General features: G+C 40.7%; 1 protein-coding gene across 1 annotated transcript in view; it reads right to left on the bottom strand.

The window, feature by feature from the left end:
• The window catches only part of LOC147712429 (mitochondrial glutamate carrier 1-like), a 327,075-nt gene that overhangs the window by 236,745 nt on the left and 66,488 nt on the right, over positions 1-23,842 (bottom strand). The window contains exon 4 of the mRNA XM_086923106.1: positions 16,627-16,717. Within this exon, the coding sequence (XP_086779232.1) occupies positions 16,627-16,717 (91 nt within the window). The remainder of the gene's footprint in view (positions 1-16,626; positions 16,718-23,842) is intronic.

The raw sequence follows: 23,842 nt of genomic DNA, 5'->3' as shown, positions 1-23,842 counted from the left end.
CTAAACATAATCCCTATGGATGGCGCTTCTGCTGTTGAGAATACAAAATCGGTTTCCGACAGGTTTTCTATGTCGGGCTTTCCGACATGGAAAGAATGTTGGAATGCGAATTTGGGGGCCCCTAGGAGGGTCTCCTTTTCTTTACGGCCTCCAGTTGGGGGCTGAGGGGGCACCCCTGTTAATCCCTGCACTGTATGCAGGCACATTAAGGTGCCTGCCACACAGCGCAGTGATGAACAGATACTCCCATTTCTCTATGGAAGCTTGTGATACGCCACAGCACAAGCTCCAATAGAGAAATGAGAATACGCAACTGCACCATGAAAATCCAAAACTAGACCACTTCCCAGCAACATTTATGAATGCAGGAGGTTGCAGATGGTCGCTACAGCACACGTTAAGAAACCTTCTGTTCACATTGAGGAAGTAGCCACTCAAGTAGAACTACTACTCAAGTGGCAGACAGAAGCAGCGTCCTCTTGCACTGTGCGAGATGCCGTTCGGACAGTTTTTACAGCATGGGACAAACACCCAGCACTAAAAATCAGTGCAAACGGTGCAATATAACCCACTCCGCCACTTGCGAAACTCCACGTAGCATGGCAGAGTTTCTTTGTCACTTTGCAGAGTTTAGCGGAATTCCGCTGAGGCTTAATTGAGATGTTCTATCCATAGAAAGAGTTGACATAAGCAGGAATTGTACCTTGAATAGCTCTCTATTTCTCACCATAAATTGGAAAATGGCTGTATTAAGAATGTATATTTATAACAGCAGTTGTGCTGGTCGTGACTGTGCCTGGTGAGCACACTCTCTCCCTGCACCTACTCTGATTACTTCCTTTTTCTGTGATCCTGCTTTGCCAGGTTTTTGGTGCCTGTGATCTAGCACGACCAAAATGGTTTTGCTATGACCAGTGTGTCTGCTGGCTAACACACCATTTATTGTGATTCGGTACTGCAGACTACCCCCTTCATCAGGAAGGATGGTTCCTCATCAGTGATGAACCACTTACACAAAGCTAAGGCCTCATATTGATGGGGTGTATCAATTTTAAAGAGCTGACAACATCTAACAATAAACAGGTGTTGGAATTGTCTTACTTAGGGTGGTCTTTTCCCCAATGTTTGCCTTTTGCTTCCAATTTTTGCTGATTTTTTTTGTTGGCCTTAAGATTCGAGCACTTTACCACTGGTAACCATGTGCTTCTCCCCTTAACATGATGATTGCTGTGTACCTGATCGGCATATTTGTTGTACTGTAAGTCCCTTCTAAAGTGGTATACTATATACCATATACCAGTGTCTCTACTTTAAATGCTACTAGTGGTCTGCAGCATGTACTGTGCCACAAACAGAAGTAGCCTTTCCAACCTGTCTCAGGTCTACCACTGCAGTGCCTGTGTGTGCAGTTTACTGCAACTTCAACTTGGCAATTAAAACTACTTGTAAAGCCTTAAACGTCCATTCTATTACATATAGGCTACCACTAAGGTAGGCCCTAGGTATTCCTAAGGGTGATATGTATGTAAAGGGTAGGACATGTACATTTCTGTTTTGCATGTCCTGGTAATGACAAACAGCCTATTTGTCGCTACTGTGAGGCTTACTCCTCTCTAGACCAGCATTGATAATTCCTTAATATACTTTTAAGCTGTAATTCCTGATCAGAGAGAAGTTGTGTGTTCATCTTTGATACATTTGGAATTATATGAATAAACCCTCCTTACTGGTAAAGTTGGATTTAACATTACTGTTTAAGAAATGTCCCTTTTGGAAAGTGGACATTTCTCTGTACTTACTGCTTTTGTGCCCTACAGCCTGTCTCCAATACACATCTGGGCTGGGAAACACCTACACTTTGTGCATGCCCTCTGGACAGCCACAAACACAGGAAGGGCTGGGTCTGACAGAAGACTCATCTGAATTCATCGGCGTTCTGATAGCCTTTCTGGGCAGGAAAAGGGAGAGATGGCTCACACTTACATTTGAATAGGCTGCGTCCTGCCCTCACACAAAGCAATGATTTACCCCGCAGAGTTACCTGCCAAACTGGACTGGGTTGTAAGGGATCCTTGTGCACTTTAGAGTGTCCCTGGGAAGTCACCCCTATATCAGTGCACTGACAAAATATCGACTACCGAAATATTTTCATATAAAAATATTGATTCAAATATATCAATTGTAAAAATATTGACTCCCTTCACTTATAATGCAAATTACAAAAATATATAAAAATATAATTTTCACTTATATAGGTGTCTAAAATATCAATTTTCAATATATATAAAGGTAAATATTAAGCATTAATTAAATTATTTAATAATACTAATATAAGGAAAATAAAATATATGTAATAATTATTTTGAAAATATAACAAGTATTATTCTTTAAAAAACTTAAAACAAACATGTATGTTAATATACATATTTTTTAAATGAATCTCATTTACAAGTATTTCTAAATTATTATTTGCAATTTATATATTTGTAATACTTTTTTAAGTGTAATAGTATAAGAAATAAATATCTATATATATATATCGAATAACATAAAATATTTAAAAAGCAAACAGATGTAATTACAAATAAAAATTCTCAAAAAAATTACAATTAACTAAAAATAAATAAAATATTAAAAACATAACTATTATAATTTTGAACAACCAAAAACATAATACTATAAATGTAAGAAATATAAAGTAACCTACAACAATTTCAAATAAATATATATACGATTCCCACTACAACTTATAAATAGTAGACAAAGTGTCAAACTCAGGAGGTGTAAAATGTACAAGTCCCACAACACTCAATGCAGCATTAGAGAAAATGCTGGATTGTGGCGGGGTCAAATTTATTATTCCCACTCCACTCAGTACTTCAGTAGGGAAAGTGTTGGATTGTGAAGGGGTAAAACTAACTATTCTCACTCCAATGAGTGTAACAGTCGGGAAAGTGTTGGATAGTGGTGGGGTAAAATGTACTATTCCCCCTTCAATGAGTGCAACAGTAGGGACAGTGTTGTATAGGGTTGGGGTAAAATGTTCTATTCCCACTCCAGCCAATGCAACAGTAGGGAAAGTTTTAGATTTAGGAGGGGTACAAATTACCATCCCCTCTACAGTAAATGCAACAGTAGAGAAAGTGTTGGATTGTAGGTGGGTAAAACTTACTGTTCCCACTCTACTCATTACTACAGTAGGGGAAGTGTTCGATTCTGGAGGGGTAGAATTTACTATTCCCACTCCAGTCAATGTAACAGTAGGGAAAGTGTGGGTTTGCGGAGGGGTAACATTTACAATTCCCACTATAATCAGTGCAACTGTAGGGAAAGTGTTGGATATCGAAGGGGTAAAATGTACTATTCGCACTCCAGCCAATGCAACAGTAGGGAAAGTGTTAGATATAGGAGGGGTAACATTTACTATTCCCACTACAGTCAATGCAACAGTGGAGAAAGTGTTGGATTGTGGAGGGTTAAAATTTACTATTTCCACTCCACTCAGTACTACAGTAGAGAAAGTGTTGTATTCTGGAGGGGTAAAATTTACTATTCCCACTCCAATGAGTGCAACAGTAGGGAAAGTGCTGGACTGCGAAGAGGTAAAATTTAATATTCCCACTCCAATGAGTGCAACAGTAGGGAAAGTGTTGGCTAGCGGAGGGGTAACATTTACTATACCCGCTCCAAGGAGTGCGACAATAGGGAAAGTGTTGTATTGTGAAGGGGTGAAATTTACTATTCCCACTCCATTCAATATAACAGCAGGGAAAGTGTTGGATTGCAGTGGGATAACATTAACTATTCCCGCTCCAATGAGTACAAAAATGGGTAAAGTGCTGGATTACGGAGGAGAAACATTTACGATTCACACTCCAGTGAGTGCAACAGTAGGGAAAGTGGAAGGAAAAATTTAACATTCCCACTGCAATCAGTACTACATTAAAAACAAAGAAATTCTCTGCAAAACAAAATAATTTCAAATAAATGAATCCGAATGTAATTATTAAAAAACCCATAAATATTTCTTATAAAATATATTTAAAAAACACATATCATAGCTAATTAATTACACTATGAACATTATATTTACCAACAAACTATAAATAATAAAAAATCATTTAATAAACCTAAATTTACTTTCAACAGTATACCTCCACAAAATATACAACACACTCCTAAAGTTTGCTAAAAAATGAATTAAACAATAACCATAATAAATAGCAATGTTAATACTTATTATCAATTAAAAAAATGAATTTTAAATTAATTCAAATTTAATTTACTTCCTACCATATACACCCAAAAAACAAACCAACACCTAAAATTTTTGTTAAAACAATTTAATAACACACTTGACATAATTAGTTATACATTAAATAATGATCAATAAATAAAAATATTAATATTATTGAGTCAGAATTAATCTACTTATCATTCAGTACCCCTATAAACCCCACAACCCACACATAAAATGTAATTTAAAAAAATAATGACACTAATAACATAATTAAAACATAATATTAAATTAAAATGAATCATTCATCTATTACAATAAAATTACGTCCCACACTGAGCCCCGAAACACTCACAACACCCTACAGTACTAAAAATAACAGTGATTATTTAAATTATATTTCATAACTACAACAAATACAAATACATCAAAATCCATGTTATTTCTATTTAAAATGTGATCTTCATTTCTACTGTGAACATATTTAGTTAGCTTGAGTATTGTGTATTTATACAAACTCGGAACCCTGGCTGGACATTCACATAAGTATTGCAACTGGCAATGCACAGATTCTTCAGTGACTTAGACAGAGTAGGGCACTGATTAAAGGAATCAAGTTTGAAACACAGCAATTAGCCTTATTTCCCCCAAACCTGCACCTCAGTTTTACTGTTACTCAGTTTAAGAAAGTCGCTTTGCCTCCAGATCCGGACAGGCCGTTTATTCCATTTCTAATTTCCCCTGTGGGCTGGCGTGCTTGGAGGCCGCAGTTGAAAACCCACTGACTCTTTTGATGCCCCTGCCACTTTCTTCTGCTCCCCGATGTATTTGCCGAGATAGTATGCAGAGACTTTAAGAGCAAGGTAAAGAGAAGGAGGCAGGGGAAAAGTAGATAGAAAATAATTGGAGAGAGAAGAGGGAAGAGAAGGCGAGAGAGAGAGAAAGAGACAGAGAGAGAGAGAGAATAAATGAATGTAAAGAGAGAGATAGTGTAAGAAAGCCAAGGGAGCAGGATGGTTTGAGCATTATTGCCTGTGAAAATTTTTGATTCTCCAGTCCAGCTCCTTTTGTCTCCACTTTCATGTGGCCAGCATGAAGGTCCTAAGATAGTATGGAAGTGTTAGTTGCACTGATCTTGAGGATAATATTATGAGCATAGGTAAAGTATATCATACAAAGTTATCAAGTAATGTGGCCAACGGGAGTACACAAAAAGTGAAAAGGATTTGGACTGACCAAGCAAATCTTCAGCAGTTTGTAGTTAGAAGCAGAGAAGGCAACAGCAGACAGTTGGTCTTGTCATGAGCATCTGGAACACAAGGAGGTTTTCCAATTAAAGACCTGAACCCATAGCCATACCTCCACTGGTTGCTGGGTCAGGAAGGAATGGTTAACAGAGATGAATGCTGCTTACAAATACAGAAAAGGAGGGTGCTGCTAGAAGCTGTTTGATTGCGCTAAAAGACGATTGTTTCTGTGCTCCCTTTGTTACAAATCCACCCTAAAATGTATGTAGCAGACTGTAATGGATCAAAAAGTCCTGAAGCTAGTGAATTATGATGCCTTTTAACAGAGTTGCCTACTAAAGCAATGTAGGAGTAGGCTGAAAATTGCCAATGTCCTCCGGATTGGTAGATGCTTATTTAGCGAGGAATGAACATCATTTTTTGCAATCAAAAATATGTCACAATTAGGGCAGGTCCAAAGAAGGGCACAAATAGTGAAGAATGTCATGAAATGATGTCCGTTTGATTTTGACTTCACAAAGGAAAAAAGAAACCATGCTAGTCAGATTTAACTGACTACCCAGACTGGATTTACAGAATGTTAAATAACCAACTATCCATTCAGATTAAAGAGAACAATATTTGTCCTAACCCAGTAAAGTACTAGTGTAGGATGTGACCACTCTTGCCTGTAGGGCATTAAACATTTGGCATAGCCCAATGGTTAGAAAGAATCAATCAACTCTTTTTTATCAGGGTTGGCATTTAATTCCATCCATGTATTGAATCACTCATTTAAAAAATCGTGGATTATTTTCTAGCCGGTAAGACAGAAGGTTTCTAGCCGGTAAGACAGAAGGTACTTTTCAGGAAGCCACAATTTGCCTCATATATAAAGAAGGTCGAGACCCCATGTTTTGTAAAAACTATCGCACAATTTCCCTTATCAATGTCGATTATAAACTATTTTCCAAAACACTTGCTTTACATCTAGACCTCCTTATGCCCCATTTGGTTGGTAAGGAGCAATGTGGTTTTGTCAAGGGTGGGCTGACTTCAGATAATTCTCGTCTTTTTCTTAACGTTTTACACAAACTCCCCTCCCTTTCCACATTTTTAGAGGCCATTTCTGTTGATGCTGAAAAAGCTTTTGACAGAGTTGACTGGTCCTTTGTATTTGCATCTTTGAAGTGCCATGGTTTTGGTCCCAAATTGATCTCACTTATCTCTTTATTATACTGTGCCCCTAGAGCCTCGGTATTAGTTAATGGATGTGTCTCATCTCATTTTCCTCTTCAATGCGGAGTTCGACATGGCTGCCCTCTTTCCCCTCTCCTTTTAATCTTAGCTCTTGAACCCTTCCTAGCCTCATTTCCCAATAATGATTCCAACTCTGGGTTTTCTTATGGGGATCATAATTTAAAACTTCTCGCTTGTGCAGATGATATCCTACTTTTTAATTCTGTACCCAAAACGTCTATTCCTCCTTTATTACATGAATTTGCTTCCTTCTCCCTTGTTTCCGGTTAAAAAACTAATTCAGATAAAACTGAAATTCTCTTCCTTACTACATTTTGTCTTCCTCATTCTTTTTCTTCCACTGGTTTTGCATTGAATAGTTCAAAAATCAAATATTTAGGTATGTGGTTCTCCAACTCCATTGCCTCTTCTAATAAATTAAATATATCTGCAATTCTATCTCGAATTGACAAACTACTTTCCTCTTGGAACCCCCTTTTTCTCTCTTGGTGGGGCCAGTTAGACTCAATCAAAATGATGATTACCCTATATTTATTTATGCTCCCTGTCCATATTCCTACCTATTATTTTAAGCATATTGATTCTTGTCTTTCTACGTTTCTTTGGAATAACCAAAAAAACAGGATCTCCCTATCTTCTCTTCACAAAACAAATTCTAACAAAGATGTCAATTTTCCTGACTTTTGCCTAGATCATAAATCATTTTCCGTTTGTCGGGCCTCAAAATGGCTCCTTTCTGAACCTTCCCCCTTCACTCCCCTTCGGCTATCCATTGAACAAACCTTATTATTACCCTTCTCTTTAAAGGAAGTTATGTTTTTTCTGCCAAAACCCTTTCTACCTCTCTTCCCTTGTTTAAGCACACTTGTTCTCTTTTGAAACCTTTGATACAATCTATTCCCATCTCTAGAGAATCTTTTTTTAAATCCACAATATGGCATAATTCCCTAATTCATTACTCGGATGGCGGTCATTCTTGATTCTTACTACTCTCTTCCCTCTTCCTCTCTTCCTGTTGTTCAAAATTCTCTTCATAAAATACTTCTTTCTTTACCTAAAGCTTCTCTCATCTATAAATACTTTTCAGCTCGTAGACCTGGACATGCAAAAAAACAAAATTAGAACTTTCTTGGGAATATCACCTGGGATGTGAATGGACCATCACCTTCTGGGACAAACTTTTGTTCAGTTCTCTCAAAATCTCTCGATCTGCTTCTCTTACACAATCTATGTTTTTCCTTTACCATAAACCTCTCCACTGATTCCAATTGTTGGACCTGTCTTTCTTCTAATGCTGATCTTATACACCTTCTCTTTATTTGCCCTTCGGTTTCTAGCTTTTTGGGAGAAAGTCTGGTCCTATATTTCTCGCCTGTTTAACATTTCCATTTCTTATTCATTCCCTCTTCATTTTTCTGGAAGTCTGTTCGATTCCTTAGATCTATCCTCCCATAACCATGGTCTCTTCGACCGTATTCTTGCCCTAGCTTTTCAACACATCTCTCCCAACTGGAAAACACTTACAAAACTCTCTGTCCAACACTGGTGGAACACTCTTTGCTATTTTCATCGACTTGATATTGCTTTCGCCTCCTCCTGTAAACCAATGGTTAATAGAGATCTTTTTTGGTTGCCTCTTACTACCTATTTAGACAAATTAGTTTTAGCAGATAAATCTTGTTTACATTCTGAAAACTGTAAACCTCCTTGAATGTTTATTTTCTCTGTTCTTCGCTTTTTTGCCTTTGTCAGCTTATTGTACATATTGATTAATTAGGATTTTATTCACATTCATTTGTAAATATGCATTATCTCATTATACCAATGTATAAGAATTTTCCCTTTCCCTCCTCCTCCTCTTCCCACACTCCCCACCTTCCTCCATTATTCCTTAAAATTTTAAACAGCTTTCATTTTTTATCTCTGCACTAGCCAATTCTTCTGTTCTGTTCCTATTTCAATATCCTTAATCTGTTTTGATGGCCTTTTATATTCCTTGTTATTTTCAAATAAAGCTTTTCAAACGAAAAAGAAATTGTGATTTAACATCAGAGTAATCCTGCAATCATAGAATTAGCAAAGCTTTACATCATAGAAACTGAGTGTGTCAGTTTTAGGATCTGGTAACCAATTCTGTCAAATGTTTTCTCTAGATTGGACTGGTTTATTTGTGTGCATACACAGTTCTGAGTGTAAGAAGGTAGATGCCAAAAAGAGTGGTTTCCAGGCCAGATGTACAAAGAATCACCCAACGGTAAAATACACAATAAATTAAAAATAGTAAAATATTTTTAGGTGAAACATTAATGTCAATTAATGTAATATGTTTATTTTGCATATAGAACAAAATGCAACTGCCACAGATCCCTTCAAATAATTTTGCATTTAAATATTCTGAACACATTAAGTTACATTAAAATCTGTTTTTTAAGTTTAAGTAAAAAAAGAATCCCACCCAAAGTAATAAGAAAAGTATTTTTGATATTGTATTAAAAATTATTACATATCTAAAGAATTATTTTAAAGTATTGCAATTGCATTTGAATAGAAAAAGTGTTACATTGATAATAAGTTACAAAATTATTAGAAAATTGATATTTTGAATAGATATTTTTTTAACATCAGATTATATTTATTTATATTTTAACCAGTTTAAAGAATTTAATTTAATGTAACATTATTTCCTATAGGGTTTTATTTTAAATTCTTACCTCCTATATTTTTTATGAGAGAGGGTTGCAGTACCAGTTGTTGACTGTGTGTGGTGCTGGAAGTACTTTAGCTCTGAGCTGAAGAACATTCATTACTGTTGTGGGTCTTTTTTAGCTGTAGTAACTTCAGAGGAGCAGTTTGTGAATAGCAATGAGAGAGCACATTTCTGGGTGGGTGCCTGTCCCTCCATAAACCTCTCCTTAAACCCGATGTACTCCTTCATAAACCCAATTAATTCTGTGGTAAGTATACTCCCTTTCCAGACACTCCGCTTGGTTGCTCCCTTTTTTACTACTAAGTACTACTATATACAAAATGTACATATGTAAAGATCGCCGCATAGAAACTATCCAAGAGTTGCAAGTGAAGAGATTTACACTTGTAGGTTTCTGAATTGCACTTTGTAGTAAATAAGTAGCACTACTGTAGACCTACATTATATACTAGATGATTCAGTTTGTGAACTGTGACCACAGTTTTCCGAGGCGATTCTGATTTTGCAGATTGACCTAGATTGCAAATTGTGGCTTACTCCAATCGGATTCCATCACAGAGATGGTGGCCAGCTGGTGTCAGCTGATCCATATATCTGTGATCATATTTAAATAGAGTACTTGGTTAAAATGTAGCCCATTTTCCTTAAAAGGATATGGACTTGCAGTTAAGAAAAAACTATGCTTTAAAAATAAAATGTTTAAGAATGGACCAAACTTTTTTTTTTCTCTAACAAAGTAAAAGGGTACCTTGGCTACTCTCTCCCCTGTGCGAATGGGTTACCACCTCCTTTGAAGAGTCCATAGCCTATTAATGGTATGTGAAACTGTGATAGCAAACCATAGACACATTGTATTACAAATCACAATTTGGAAGAGGTCCCCTAAACATGTCCCTTTCACACTCTGATTCAATATGCATTTCTAGAGACATTTAGCGATTCGGTAAACTCCAAAAATCGAAAAATGGGTTTAGTACATTTAAAAAAGCCACTTTGTAGCCGCAGACTCTGCAATTTAGCAGCCTCTAAATTCCTGAACGACCCTAAATTCTGTACTTAACCCCTTCGATGCTGTTGACGGAACGGTTCCGTCATGCACGTCGGGTGAGCTGTGCGGATGACGGAACCGTTCCGTCATGACTCCGCCCGCGCAAAGGCGGAGTCAGCATGGGCGGGGAATTCTCACCGCAGCGATGCGGTCAAACAATGCTACCATATCTTTCACATTCAAAAAATCCAGCTCCACTGCTTTTACTCTCACTGACTTCAGATGGGCTCAAGGAGCCAGTTGGCCACTCGGAGGTTGGCCCGTAATCCCAAAGGGCATCCTTTCTTCCCTTGAGATTACAATACTCGGTCTCCGGCAGGCTTTCTGACATGAAAAAGCCTGTTGGAAAGAGAGTATGGGGCCCCTAGCAAGGCCCCTTGCCTCTGTGGCCTCTGGTTGGAGCCCGGTTGGAGCCCAAAGGCTGCTGTATTGCTTTTGCTTTGCTAGACTGTATTGCTTTGCTAGACTGCATTGCTTTTTGCTTGGCTAGACTTGCTAGACTTTGCTTGCTTAGCCTCAATCTTCCTTCTGCTTTCTTTTTCTGTGACCGGTTTTCCCTCTGCTCCCCCTGCCGTCCCTCACCCGTTATTTCCAGCACCTGCGTCCCTGCGGCCCCGCCCCCTGCTCTCCCATTCACCACCCGATCCCGCCTCCCAGCTGCTCCTCCCTCTCACCTCCCCTCATATGGCGGCCGCGCAGTGGAAGTGCCGCTGGCGCACAAAGGCGCGCCTAAGGCAAGCCAGTCTGTGCCTGTCTGCACCTGGACTGTGCCCAGCGGCAGGCCCCCACTAACACCACGCCACCCGCCTCCGCTACGATGCCAGCACTCTCCACGTACTGAACACCAGATGATTACACACCTGCTTCATGGCCACCCTGAAGCGCACCCACGGACCTTTCACCTGCCGGAACTGCAGCTTCACCAGCATCCGCCCCGCCAAGCCGCCGACCAGGAAAGAACCCAACTACCTCACATGCATCCTCCTCAAAACCCGCTCCGCCCGCAAACACGCCGTTGAACTCTGGGACCTACTCAACTCAACCTCCCCAGATGCCGCCTTCCTGATGGAGACCTGGCTAAACTCCGCCTCGGCACCAGACATCGCCATAGCTGTCCCAGAAGTCTACAAGATCACCCACAGGGACCGCACCGACGGAGGAGGAGGAGGAATCACCATCATCCACAGGAACACTCTCAGAGTCTTAACCAACACGGTGACACCCTCAGCACCGCCAAACACCTGCACTTCCAGGTCCACACTGACCCCAACACCACCCTGAGAGGAACCCTTGTCTACAGACCCCCAAGTCCCCGACCACAGTTCAGCGACTCCATCGCCAACTTCACCAGCACATATGCCCTCGCCTCCACGGACTACATCCTCCTCAAGGACCGGAACTTCCACCTCAAGAACAACAACAACATCAACTCCACCACCCTGATCGACAATCTAGCCAAATTCTGACTCAGACAACTCGTCACAATACCCACCCACTCCACTGGCCACACGCTTGACCCCATCTTCTCCTTTAACCACACCACTGAACCCCACTGGACCGACCATCGCTGCATCCACTTCGCCTTCCAGAAGCCCACCATGCACCACCACATCCAACAGATGCCTCGCCGCTGCTGGCGCAAAGTCACCGAAGACCAGCTAACCACCATCCTTGCCCAGAACCCACCCGCCGACCCCACCGACCCCGACACCGCCGCCCGCAACCTCAGACAGTGGATCAATGACTGAGTTGATGGAGCAGGGTGAAGAGCAAAATTTTGTTCTAACCTGTGAAGTTAATCTCCCATAATATATAACTTGACTAATAAGCATGTGATGAAAAGTATTAATCAACTTAGTTTAAAATTGCAAACATTACACGCGGGATTAACTAATGTGCTTTATGTTGCAAGCGTAAAGAAGAAAAAAATAATAAACTAACCTTGTCTATTGTCTTTGTCAGTATTAAATGTGGATGTTTAACTAATGGCATGTGCTTATTATATGTGCTTATTTTATGTCTTTTGTGACAAAAGCTTTTGGAGTTTGTGCTGTTCCTGATGGTAAAAGTAAATATACTGCTGCATATATGTGCTTTGGCTAGGTAACATACTTAACCCAGTTAATTATTAGAAGGGGGGCGGGTAATAGAATGGGTCTCAATTCTTTAATTAATCAATGTCTTGTGTTTGTTTAATAATAGTTTCCAAAGTGAGGCCTGAAAAGTGGCTCGGAAAAATATGGCTCTCAGATGCAGACGAGTAACCTTGTCCAGAGTGGAGCCTTGTATTTACGCAATGGAGATTTTGCTGCATGAACATTAATAAGAAAAAGACTTTTGCTTGAATAAAATGTGCACACGGAAAGAAGGCCCAAGGACAGGATTTGTGAATGTCTGCCAAGGTTAGGAAGTGAAAAGTACAGTACTCGAATGAAAAAGTAGCACTTATTAGGAAGCCAAATGTCGTCGGAGAAAGAGACAATGGGGCTTATGTAAAGCCCGGACTTGAACAAAATATAAGGATGACCTAACTGTGGTCTGACATGGCTCAGCCAATGAGAGATCTGGATTTCGTTGAAAGAATAAGGAATGTAGAAAGTTTTAGATAGAGAAAAGGTATAAATCCTGACATCATGAGTAGGGCAAAAAGCTTGCTTCCCGATTCCTGATTGACGTGCTGTTGGACTTTTGGCGCACGTAAGGACAGCAGATTTTAATTGATATTTTCCTTTTCAGGTGAAGCAAAGATAGACAGGGAAATTGATTTAGGGTATGGAAACTGTTATTTGCTAATATTTCATGTTTCTGATCTTGCTTAAATAAATGTCAGTTCATTAATTCATTTCCTAATAAAATGCTGCTTTCTTATTTGCTAATAAAATAAAGATTCTAAACATAAATACTCTTTTTTTGAAGAATAAAGTTAAATAAAATTAGTTTTGAGATGACAAGCTGGTCTTGTTTATTCATGGTATAGTTACTATCAGTTGATCCAATCGCCTTAGTGAACTGTTTAATAAATAAGAAATGTCTTTAAAACCATGGTAAAGATGATAAACTGCAGTTGTATATAATAGTGTAAATATTAGGTGAGTGAATTTATTAAACAGATCACATGATTCAGTTGCTCAAAATTGTCTCATTGGTGTTATGGGCCTGTTTAAATGTTTTATGATTAATGGTGAGTATTGAGGTGATAGGTAGCGTTATTGAGACAGTTTTTCTACAGGAGAGCTGGATCAGTGCCAACACCCTTGCCCCGTTCAAGAAACCCTCCAACAGCACACTAGCAAGAAAGCCAGCTGGTTCACTGAAGACCTCCAGGCCTCCAAGCAAACTTGCCGAAAACTGGAGAAGAAAGGGCTCAGTGAAAGAACACCGGACAGCTACGCAGCCCACATGAACACCACTCGCAGCCACCATCACCTCATAAGATCCGCCAAAAGAGCCTCCTTCAAAGACCGCCTAGACAACAACACACACAACAGCAAAGAGCTCTTCAACATCATGAAGGAACTCTTCAACCCAAGCTCCAATACCAACGACATCACACATTCGCAAGACCTGTGCGACTCGCTGGCCACCTTCTTCCACCGCAACATCGCAGACATCCACGACAGCTTCAATGCCATGACCGCCCTAACAACAACTGAGACCCCCGCCCCCACGACCACCATTCGCACCGACCGCCTGCTCTCCTGGACCAACATCAATGACGACAACACCATCAAGAACATGAACACCATCCACTCCGGATCTCCATCAGACCCATGCCCAAACCACATCTTCATCAAAGCCAGAACAGCCATCGTACCCCATCTCGGGAAAGTCATCAACATCTCCTTCGAGAAAGCAACCTTACCGGAGAGCTGGAAGCATGCCAAGATCAACGCCTTACTCAAGAAACCCAAGGCAGACGCCAAGGACCTCAAGAACTTCCGGCCCATCTCCCTGCTCCCGTTCTCGGCAAAGGTCATCAGGAAGACCGTCAACAAACAACTGACCCGCTACCTCGAGGAGAACAGCATCCTGGATCCCTCCCAGTCCGGGTTCCGCAGCAACCACAGCACCGAAACTGCCCTCATCGCCGCCACCAATTACTTCAGGACCCTGCTAGACAACGGAGAAACAGCGACCCTCATCCTCCAGGACCTTTCAGCTGCCTTTGACACGGTCTGCTACTGCACACTACAAGCACGCCTCCATGACGTCGGGATCCAAGAGAAGGCCCTGGACAGGACCACATGCTTCCTCTCCGGCAAAACACAGAGCGTTCGCCTTCCTCCCCTTCTGCTCTGAAGCCATCGAGATCATCTGCGGCGTACCCCAGGGCTCATCCCTCAGCCCAACGCTGTTTAACATCTAAATGACAACCCTCGCCTAACTGCATGACCTCAACATCATCTCCTATGCCGATAACACCCAGCTGATGCTCTCCCTCACCAAATAACCCTACACCACCAAAACCAACCTCCACGAAGGAATGAAGGCTGTCGCAGAATGGATGAGGAATAGCCGACTGATGCTGAACTCGCACAAAATAGAGGTCCCCCATCCTCGGATCCACCCCTTCGGCCTGGGATGACTCCTGGTGGCGACCGCACTGGGAACAGCTCCAACACCCACCAACCACGTACGCAACCTAGGGATCATCCCCGACTCCACCCTCTCTATGACTAAGCAGGTCAACGCCGTCTCTTCCGCCTGCTTCAAAACCCTCTGTATGCTCTATAGGATTCATCCGAACTTCCTCATTCTCCCAGCCACTACCCTTTCCTTGACCTTTTTATTGCTGTTGCTTTTCATGTCATCACCTCTAACTGGAAACAGGCTGCAAATATTTCATATCAGTCCTGGTGGAATGCAGTCTGCTTTAATCATCGTTTAGATACCAATTATGTATCTCCCATTTCCCTAGCTGTCAAACGTGACCTGATTTGGCTTCCTTTGGTAACGTACCTTTCTTCATATGCCTCTACACATCCCTCTCCTGATTCTGCAACAGTTGAAGTACGTAAACCCCCGTGATTCTCTTATTACTGTATATTTTAATACTGTAATTATTAAGTCTCATTGTAGCATATTTCATTTACTGTATTTATATTTATATGATGTGTTCATACTTCTTCATGCTTATATTGCTTACTTTTTATGAATCTACTTTTGTATTGCTTATTTCGCCCATATGCTTATTGTAACTCTTCTCCCCCCCTCCCCTTCCCCCCCTTTTTTCTTTCTATTTCTCAATAAATCAAACTTAAAAAACATAAATGATATAATTGATTGATTGATTGATTGACCTATCGTGTCCCCCTGTTCATCCCTTCACAGTGTGGCAGGCAGTCTGAGGTGTCTGCCGCACAGTGCAGGGATAAACCCAGACCCCCATTCCTCTACGGGAGCTTGTGTTAGGGCCGGTTTACGGTCGTAACACAAGCTCCCATAGAGGAATGGGAGTATGCGACCGAACAGTGCTCAGTCGCATTGTCATTAGGCGGCCATTCCTGTTTCCATGTCGGTGTCATAATCACCCCCGTCAACATCCAAACGAAACAAAATATTCAAGATGAAAATGTGTCCGCATCTTCACGTTAAGTAATTTGAGAACTGCACCACTACTATAAGCAAGCCCCATAACAAAACCTGATTGTCGTTCCACAGAACATAGAATCCAATACACAGACCTTTCCTCCATTTGCAGGGATAACATAAAACAAGCAGTGCCCTTGCCGCAGCCTTAATCTGATCATAAAGAAGCAACTTTGCGATTAGGGTTATCGTTCCTCAAAACTGCAAAGAGAAAGGAGCCTTAGCAGTCCAAACATGTGCAAGTGAACTCCATTTCATGCAGGCCACCAGCCATAATTCAGGTTCAGTTCCTGGAAGCATTCTTCTACTTTCCCCATCCTACACCTCAATCGTGGTTCCTATATGCAATATACCGGTTACCAATCATGGACGACAACATCGTAAAATTATCTTAATGGTTGTAGAGCTGTTATTAATTACAACATGGTGCTCTATTGAAATCCAATATCTCAAAGTTCAGCATTTTTACAGATTATTTTTTGTTGATAGTATCAGTTGCAGCGGTTTTTGTAACATTGAAAATGTCCTACTTCTACTAATGAAGTGCAGAAACACATACCCTGTCTTTGCCAAGTGCTGCCGGAAGAAATCATTTGCAGCAAGCTTAATTGCCTTCTCTGGTGTTACAAGAGTCAGGTTTACTGCAGCCCCTGGGAAGAAATATATTTATTGTCAATGGCAGTACATCACTTTTCTTTGCTAGCATGTTACTAAAAACTAAAATCATAGGAGCGTGTTTACAGAAAATCTAACTGAGACCTGAGCAGGATCATTTCTACCCCTCTTGGTAGCAACAAGTGTCATATTCTATATCGCACAGTAGCTGATGAGATACATAGCAACGTCATGTATGTTTTGTACATATTCTTAGTTATTAATCAAATAAAGGTTCAGCTTTGTGGTTAACAGGAGTTCCGCTACTTACTTTACTCCAGCCTTCAAACTCCAGAGTCCTCTTTGAGAAGCTTTGTGAAGAGAGCTAGCCCATTCCTGCTGACTCTTGAATGAACTTAGAGACACCATGTGGTGCACACGAGCTCTAGTAACGGGTTCCCGGTTACCGTATCTTGCTCTGTATTGCATCCCGGCTTGAACTGTGCTTTGTGTTTGTGGATGTGCTGTGTCTCACACCCCTTTCTGAACTTGAATGCTCGATGTGTGATTGATCTCTGACGCAGGTTTTACATATTGGAGATAATTTCAACTGGTTAGAGGGTTGACCTGAAAAAGAACTTTGTTCGTCTTAAAACTTTCTACAATTTCACCTGCAAGCTAAAGGGTGAGTAAACAAATAAAACCTATTTTTTAGACTACATCCGGTCTCCCTTCTAGAATACAGCAGCCACACCTAGAATATAGCAGTCACAGTGGGAGATTGATCAGTGGGTCAGTATTAGTTCTTCATGAAAATAATAGTTAATGTCTGTCGTTCTCTCATGCAGAATCCGTTATACAGGGGCGACTTTCTTCGACCCATGCCAAAGGCACTGCTTATGTGAGAGCTTCTTTCCTTCTTGTTTCAATCCTCATTTTTCTCATATTTCTCTATATAAACTTCCATTTTCTCAATCTTTTCTTTTTAATCCACTTAATTCCACACGCTCAACGGAACATCATGTTCAGAATAGCATTGTTTTTTATGATTGGCAGTTAATATGTACTAGGTGATCGGATTGTATGAGAGACATTTGTAATGGCTCTTAACTCCAACATTTGTGATTAATATGGATCATTTACTACGTCACGCGACAGTTTGGTTACATTTACACAGTGGTGATGTTTTAGTACTTTTGTTGCATTGTGGGAATTGTAGTATTTAGGGATTAATGGAATAGCGCGAAAAGTAAGTGAAGAAACCAGGTGGCTAATTAGTATCAAAGCTAAGTGGGAGGGGTTTACAGCACCAAGGTTGGGTTTAAATTGGCGGGTGGTAATGGATAGGAAACACTTCCTTGTTACAGAAAGATGAGAACGGACAGTTTTAAAGAGCAGGTATGTGAGGTACAAAATGTAACAATTGGAGTAAACTAAAGGATGCAAGTTAGCGATTATAACGGAATAAAAGAATGCACATGGACTGAGTTGCGCTAGTTAAATAGAGAGATGTTTGAACAATTAATGGTGGTGAGGAGTCGTGTTGCGTTTAGTTTATGATGAACAACTTGAGGAGTTTTGCTGACGATAGTTGGGTAAAGGGAAGGGCTGTGGAAGGAATTTCGGAAGTAAGCAAAGGATTGAATGGTTAAATGTAACGGTGACGCTTACTACGATAGGGCAGTTGTTTTAAACAATAATCGCAAGAGGTTTTCTGCTTACAATCACATGGGGAAAGATTAATTACATTAATTATATTAAGTAAAATACTAGATTCTTGTGCAAATAAGGTTGGTACTAGGGAGAGTAGGAGTGAGTTATGCCGTTAATCAAATGTTTTAACAGATGATATATATACATTGATGAGATGAAATTACAAATATATGTTTTATTGTTTAGTGTAGTGACCCCTGACGAAGGGCCCCAGTAGCCCGAAATGCATTGGGTTTTTAATAAACACTGCTTCTGGATCAATATATGTGTCAGTACGTGTTTTTGAAGCAAGGTCTGGATGGGCACACCAAAAACATGAGAAACCCTTGAAAAATGGCATCACATAGAGCGTGTGGAATTAAGTGGATTAAAAAGAAAAGATTGAGAAAATGGAAGTTTATATGAGAAATATGCGAAAAATGAGGATTGACACAAGAAGGAAAGAAGCTCTCACATAAGCATTGCCTTTGGCATGGGCGAAGAAAGTCGCCCCTGTATAATGGATTCTATTTCAAGTGTCACCTGGGCAAGGCACTTTACCAAGGAGCACGCAACATTAAGAAATACGGATGAATTTGGATTTTTGAACATTAACAAAAGAGGAGTGCACTCCCTGCCTTTATAAAGTACTTTCTCTCATACAGGGCATTGTGGGGAGTCCTTGCCAGTGTTTAGGCATAGGTGATCTAGAAGAAGGCTCAAAGGAGAGGGGGCGATGATAAGTTATAGTCATGAAACCAACGACCAGTGCAAAGGGCAGTGCGGTGTGAGGAATGCATGGGCACGATGACTGTGTGGACATACTTTTAGTCACACTAAAGGGAGCATGGGGGTGGGTCTCAGCTTCCCAATAAGTCACTTGATATGGAAGAGGAAAATGGGGAAGGAAAATTACTCAAATGAGCAGAATAGTTCAGCTAGTAAGTAAACATCTGATTCTTTGCAATCTGACCTTTCTAAAACAAATTTTCAATCCAAAGTACATTCAACTTTTCTCCTGCAACGTTTTCAGTTATTATGTTTCTTTTGAGCTTGTGGGGATTTACATTCGGGGTACTTATCTTAAAAATCATGCTCTTACTTTTAACTTAGCGTGCCTGTACCATTCAGTATTAGCACGTTTTACAGAAGAAACAAACGTACAATAACGTAGTAAAACATTCAACTAAACAAATGAATGGCTAACAGATACCCGTACGCTCATTAGAAGATATGTGCCTGTTTTTATGTCATTGCATTGACTAAAATTCATTCCTTTAACCCTGAATCTTTAGCACACCAGCTGCAGAAAGCATAGTTCAGAAACCGAGAGAACCAGTGCTCACTGTGTCTCAGCTGTGCTTTCTCCATCTCAGACACTAACACAGAGAAATTCATAGTGAAATGTATGTAATTTAGGCAATGCAGTCTCCTCAAAAAGGTGCACAGCTGTGCTCTGCATGACGACACACATTAAAAAGATTGGACTGTCCTATCTTTTTATGTGAGGAGTTCTCAACCACAACTGAAACATCTCTGCACTCATAAAGTTTTGTGAATACTAAAAGAGCGTACACTTAAACAAACTTATGTTTGTTTACCTTGTGAATCAGGCCACAGTGTATTAGGAACCTCCATGCAAAGCAATTGTGTAATGCACACAAGGGCTACCTCTCCTCCCACCTTACCATCCCTGTTACTGAAGATGTCTGGTAGAGCAACAGGAGGTCATCAAGAGTGGTGATTGAGTGACAATGATACATTTCATCAAAAGGTTAGAATGAAAACCAAGTGGGTTGGAAGAAAGATTAGCAAATTACAGTATGAGAATAAATTCAGCAAGAGATATAGGCTTTGGTGTAGATAGCAGATATGATTACAGAGCAGAAGACGTGAAGTCTGGAGCTGAAAGAGGGCTCTGGGTGAGGGATATGGAAGGTGGGGTGAGGATATGGTTAACGGCATAGACAGATTGTTGAGGATGTGAGAGCAGGGAGGAAGTTAAGTCAATAATTTAGAGCATATTTGTAGTAATCCAAATTCTCTTTTGCCCGACTCTAGCCTGGATGTTGACTGTAACTTAGAGATGTGGTTGGAGAATGAGAAGGGTGAAAGTACAAAAAGATAGTCTACTGGCTGCAGTTGTCAATTTAGGAGCTAATTACGATGGTGGTGAGACCACCACCAACATTCTGTCTGTGGCGGTCTCACCGCTATTGTAAGTAAGTTTCCCGTCCACCATATTACAATGGCGGGCAGTTTGTTGGCGAGTGGGCAGACCGACCGCCACGCATCCAATGGGCTCCTTGAGCCCACCGGTGCGTTGGAGGGAGTGTTATTTCCGACAATGGTGGCAGTGCCTGCCTGCTTTTTCATGGTGGGTAACCTGTCATGAAAAGGCAGCCTGAAAGGGACTTTGGGGACCATTAGTGGGCCCCCTTCCTTGCCCTAAGCTGTGGGGGGCACCTATTGTGTCCCCCTACATATCCATGCATCATGTAGAAGGCACTGCATGGTACCAGCCATGTAGTGCAGAGTTGTGTAATGTATCCCATTTTTGCATTGCAGCCAGCAGCACCCACCGCAATGCAAAATATAGGCATTGTGACCGCTGTGGTGGCGGTCGCATTGTAATGCCTCTGTTGGGACCACCGACAGTATGTCGGGGGTCCTGTTTACAATAGGCATCCTAATCAGCCCCTTAGTCTCTAGGTTTACCATGGGTGTATGCAGACTTTGAATAGGTGTTTAGTGGTCCAAGAGAAATCCGGGCAAGATGGTTTATTGAAAGTTATTGCTTAAATTCATATAAGAAATCCCGACTATGATAAGAGTATGAGATGAACGCAATCAATAATGGTCAATAGATTCTGGTGGACTATATTTTGTGATGGTATGAACTTTGAATTGGGCAACAGCAGTGGAGTGGTGCTCAAAATTGGGGTTGTGCATCCAGTGTTTGGATAAGTATGGTAGAGAGAAATAAAGATGCCTATTCTGCTCCTTTTCAGTTGCTGTGGGACATGAGAGAAAGTGTTGTTTTTAGTAAACACAGCAGCTGGAATGGAGGTGGTTCGATACTGGCTGTACAATGAAATGGACAAGGAGAGTTGAAATAGTCAGGTATATAAATAAGTTAAGCATTGTTAGGAGCAAACGTACTGATAGGTGAAAATGTACAGGTGGGAGAAAATTCACAGGTAGGAGCAAATTCTTAGTAGGAAGAACTTCACAGGTGATTGAAAGCTCATTGGTAGGAGCAAATTCTCTTGTGGGAACGCATTTACAGACAGCAATAAAACTTACAGGTACTTACCATGGCAATAGTATTTATATGCAAACAAGTCCGGTCATCAAGGTTGTGCTTTGTGTTGCAAAAACGGTACAATGCATAGACCTAGCCCAAATTACTGGCCTAGCAAATCTAAACAGGTAATGGACTTTGCAGATTGGGCTTTGCTGAAATACCAGGGATGGACTCCCTGTCCAGAGGGAAGATTTAAGTGAAAATGGTGCTCAAAAGCTGCATTTTTGGGGAGGCAGTCAGACCTAAGATTTAGTCCTTTACAAGCTGAGTCCTATGCCAAAGTTGCAGAGGTAAAGTTAAGTATCAGAATGCAGAGAGCAGCAGAGTACAAGTTGGTAGGTGCCATCTTAACAGAATCAATTGTATGAGAGACGGAGTCTTAAGCACGAGGTGCAGACTAATTAAAATAAGCTTCTTGGGCCAAGTGTTGGGTAGAAGAGTCACTCATTGCAGGATGTGAATAGTAGGGTGATTTTATATCCTCACAGTTAGTAGATTTTGACCTGTTAGATTAACACAAGTGGCCAGTGGATGACAGAGACTTCTGTAATGACTGTTAGGGGATTTTGATTTTATTGTATTGAAAATGTGTATTATGCTTAAAAATAATTAGACACGAGTGATAGATTAGGCACAGAAAATACTTACAAGGTTTGATCAAGGCAGTGGAATACATAATCATTTGAACTGTCCCATTTTCTTTGGGAAGATGTGCTTTAAGCCTGGAAGGAAGATATGGGATTGCCATTGACTCTTTGTAAATTGTAAATGTTTAAGTACATTTCTCAAAGCAGCCGCTGGAGTTATTAATTGGTGACATTATATAATGTAGATATGTGTGCAGGTTAGTAGTGTGATGATGGTATTATATAAGGGATAAAGTTCCCCTTGCCATACATTAGAATACTATTGCAAGTCACTGAGGAGTTCCATACCTAAATAGAGGAACAAGGCTGAAGGCCCAGTTCCTTTATATGATTGCGGAACTCCGAGGTGACTTTCAATATCCTCATCGTGTTTGCCAGGTTGGTACTTTATCCTATCTAATACATGGTCACACCATCACCTTTCCCACAAACCTCTTAAAACCTTGGTGTGTAGCTCATTCATATGGAAGAGCAAGCATGTTTGCAAATATGAAGCCTACAAAGAATACCTCTGGTGCAAAATTAAACACATCAAAAACCTGATAAATATTTGTTGCAAACAGATATTAAAAACAGTTCATTACAAGTTCGTTTTTTGTTTCTTAAAACATTTTAAAGCTGCACTAGCTCGAAATGTGTAGAAACATCCAGAAAGATTCTACCTTTTCTCTAGCTATCTAAGGAGTGCCAAAATACACATGTTCTCTCTGCTTGTCATTATAATCTAAAACAAGCATTTACAATGCAACGGTCTCGCCTTTGCAAAAGGTAGAGCTATTGGCATTGTAAATGACAATTTTTTCATTTGTGTTGGTTTTGAAAACAGATTAATAAATGGCATTGTCATTTACAATGCCAATAGCTTAATCTCTCGCAAATGCGAGACCTATTGCAGTTGCACCCACACACACACACACAGAGCCACACACAGAGACACACACACACACACACACACACACACCCAGCCACACACACACACACCCAGCCACAGCCACACACACACACACGGAGAGAGCCACACACACACAGAGCCACACACAGAGCCACACACACACACAAACACATGGATGTGGTGGTGGTGGATGTGGTGGATATTGTGGTGGTGGATGATGTTTCTCACACATCGCATACTACCAACATACAAATAGCGCACTGTTCTCGCCATTCACAACAGGTCCCACACAGCTGCCAAGTGCCCCCCATGTCACATGTGCTACCTTCAGCCGGTCATGTTTATTAGGTCTAGCTTGAGAGCGCAGTTGTCTCCATGTCTTATTGTTAGCAATTCTTTAAAACCCACATAGAGTAGCATTTGGCTTCTCTCACATCATGCTAATGGCTCTTTGGTGTATCACCTGCGTTTTTAGTAAGTGTTTCTATTGGAATGTACGAGGGACTATTTTCCAAGTGAAAAGTACACCGTCATTAATCACACTGTCACTTTCAGTTCCTGACCACCTATACGCATTTTGAACACAAACAAGACGGGCCCTATTGGTAATGCTTACAAATATACAGAAATTGGCCTTTGACTC

Source organism: Lissotriton vulgaris, chromosome 5 (assembly GCF_964263255.1).
Source record: "Lissotriton vulgaris chromosome 5, aLisVul1.2, whole genome shotgun sequence".
In the NCBI taxonomy this organism is placed as follows: domain Eukaryota; kingdom Metazoa; phylum Chordata; class Amphibia; order Caudata; family Salamandridae; genus Lissotriton; species Lissotriton vulgaris.
The sequence above is the reverse complement of the archived record's forward strand: the minus strand, read 5'-3'. Positions and strand labels throughout refer to the sequence as shown.